General features: G+C 39.6%; 1 protein-coding gene across 1 annotated transcript in view; it reads right to left on the bottom strand.

Moving 5' to 3' along the window:
- Positions 1 to 538: 538 nt before the first annotated feature.
- LOC104943045 (ryanodine receptor 3-like) overlaps positions 539 to 2,090 on the bottom strand; it is a 6,540-nt gene continuing 4,988 nt past the window's right edge. Inside the window, exon 5 of the mRNA XM_010768366.1 lies at positions 539 to 618. Coding sequence (XP_010766668.1) covers positions 539 to 618 — 80 coding nt within the window. The remainder of the gene's footprint in view (positions 619 to 2,090) is intronic.

Genomic DNA, 2,090 nt, shown 5'->3' with positions numbered 1-2,090 from the left:
TCAGACATAAACAAACAAAAAAGGTTGTTTATGTTTATAAATCAATCCAATTGATTGATCATAACTTTATATGAAATGTTTGATGCCCATAGAGCCTCAAGTAGTAAACAAATGATACGTTATAAGATTAAGGCCTACATTTTTGTTTGTTCTTAATTGTTTTCTTATCCCAGGACATCTTGTTCGTTCAGTGTTATCAGTAAAGTGTGATTATATGATTGTGTTCATATTTAGCCCTGAAACAACAACATTGGAAGGACTGTATCTATCAATCTCTCTCTGCTCAGATGTAGATAGATAGAAGGTATGCGAGAGAAATAGGAGAAAAGCATGGGGCCACCTGGTCGGCCCTGAACAGCACTTCCGTGATAGATGGTTTGTCAAATACTTTGATTGCCACAGGCCGAGAAATCAGAGCAGTCAAGGCTATAATTTAAGATCTTTCAAGTGTGTTTGAAATTTGAAACCTTCCTTCGTTTGATGGCTCTGACCAAAACACATGTCGGCCATTATAAATTCAACGTTTTCCACATGCATCTTAAGGTGAGGATTGTTGGTGCTCCTTCAGCTGCTTCTTGAAAGACTGACGGTCCTCATACATCTCTTTCTCCAGAGCAGCTGTCAAGTAGCAAATGTATCACACATTTATTTCACGGGCGCATACAAGCCTGACATACAGTACATGCAAATATATACAGTATGTACGTGTCCACATAAACACACATGTTTCAGGAGTGTGGTATACTGCTCTTGAAAGTACGTACATTGCACTTCTCATTATGTTCAACAGGCTGCAGTGAAAAAACAATCCTCCTGTAAACAAGTGTGTTTTCTCCTGTCAGTGGTAAGCAGGCGCTCTGTGAAAGCCAATCTGGCTCAAGAGGAGATCACAGCTTTGTGTGTGTGTGTGTGTGTGTGTGTGTGTGTGTGTGTGTGTGTGTGTGTGTGTGTGTGTGTGTGTGTGTGTGTGTGTGTGTGTGTGTGTGTCTGCATGCACATATGTGAGCATTTGGGTGTTACCTCACCTTCAGGACAGATGATTCATTACAGACGAGCCATGGGGTCGGGGGCCCTGTCAGCGCCTGTTGTCATGGGAGCGAGTGTTGGAAACAACAGATCTCCTTTCAGTATCATCTTCAGATTGTTGGGACATCGCCAGGGCCTTCACTCTCTGTCTGTTTTTACTTATTGTCGCTCTTTACTGTCAAGTCTCTCCATCTTTATCCTACTTGTTTTTGTAGTTTTCTCTATATATGATTAAAAGTAATTCAAATATATATATTGTATCATTAATCTCTCAGTAAACTGATGGTCCACTGCAATTCTCAGTTATTTTAAATCCAGGATGAAGGCTTACTTTTTCCGCTCCCTTCTATAAAATATAATAACTTCATATCTTACAATGCACTGTCATATTCTATTTAAAACTCGTTTTGTTTAATAATTAACGGTTGCACTATTTATTAATGCTTTCTCCATGTTCTTTGTAAAGCACTTTCAATTGCATTGTTTTGAAATGTGCATTATAAATAAACTTGCCCTAGCTTTCATATGTCCAGATGATTACTTCTGTAAAATGTGCTAAAAGGTTACTTACATACACTATGATATGGATATATGCAATGTAGCATTTTTCTTTTTCTATCTGTTGAAATAACTCCCTGGTGGACACACATTAAGGCATTAACATGGCTTCTCTTTCTCAGAATCTGCAATTCCACTAAATTCCCATGTGTTGCACGCTTGCAAGAAAATGTGCAAAGAAAAGTGACTCCAGTGTGACTGATTATCATTTTGACAAACATTCAGGTCATTTTTTTCTTTCAGGGTGGGCTGTGGCTCATGGATTAAATGGACATATTCCAAGGGGAGGGTCACTAATTCAAACCCCAGCCCCTGAAGTCAACATGTCCATGAGTCCTTAGCCGCGTTCACACCGGAGTACTTTTCCCACTTTAGTTCCGAAATGTCGCGTTCACACCAAAAAGAGCCGGAACTAAAATTAGTTCATGAGAACCTTTTTACCCCCTTTTCCGTCCCTGCTAGAGAGCAGGGACTCTCATGCGGCTCTGAGAAAAAGTTTCCTATGT

Source organism: Notothenia coriiceps, unplaced genomic scaffold (genome assembly GCF_000735185.1).
Source record: "Notothenia coriiceps isolate Sejong01 unplaced genomic scaffold, NC01 NC01_scaffold00005579, whole genome shotgun sequence".
NCBI classification, from domain to species: Eukaryota; Metazoa; Chordata; class Actinopteri; order Perciformes; family Nototheniidae; genus Notothenia; species Notothenia coriiceps.
The sequence above is the reverse complement of the archived record's forward strand: the minus strand, read 5'-3'. Positions and strand labels throughout refer to the sequence as shown.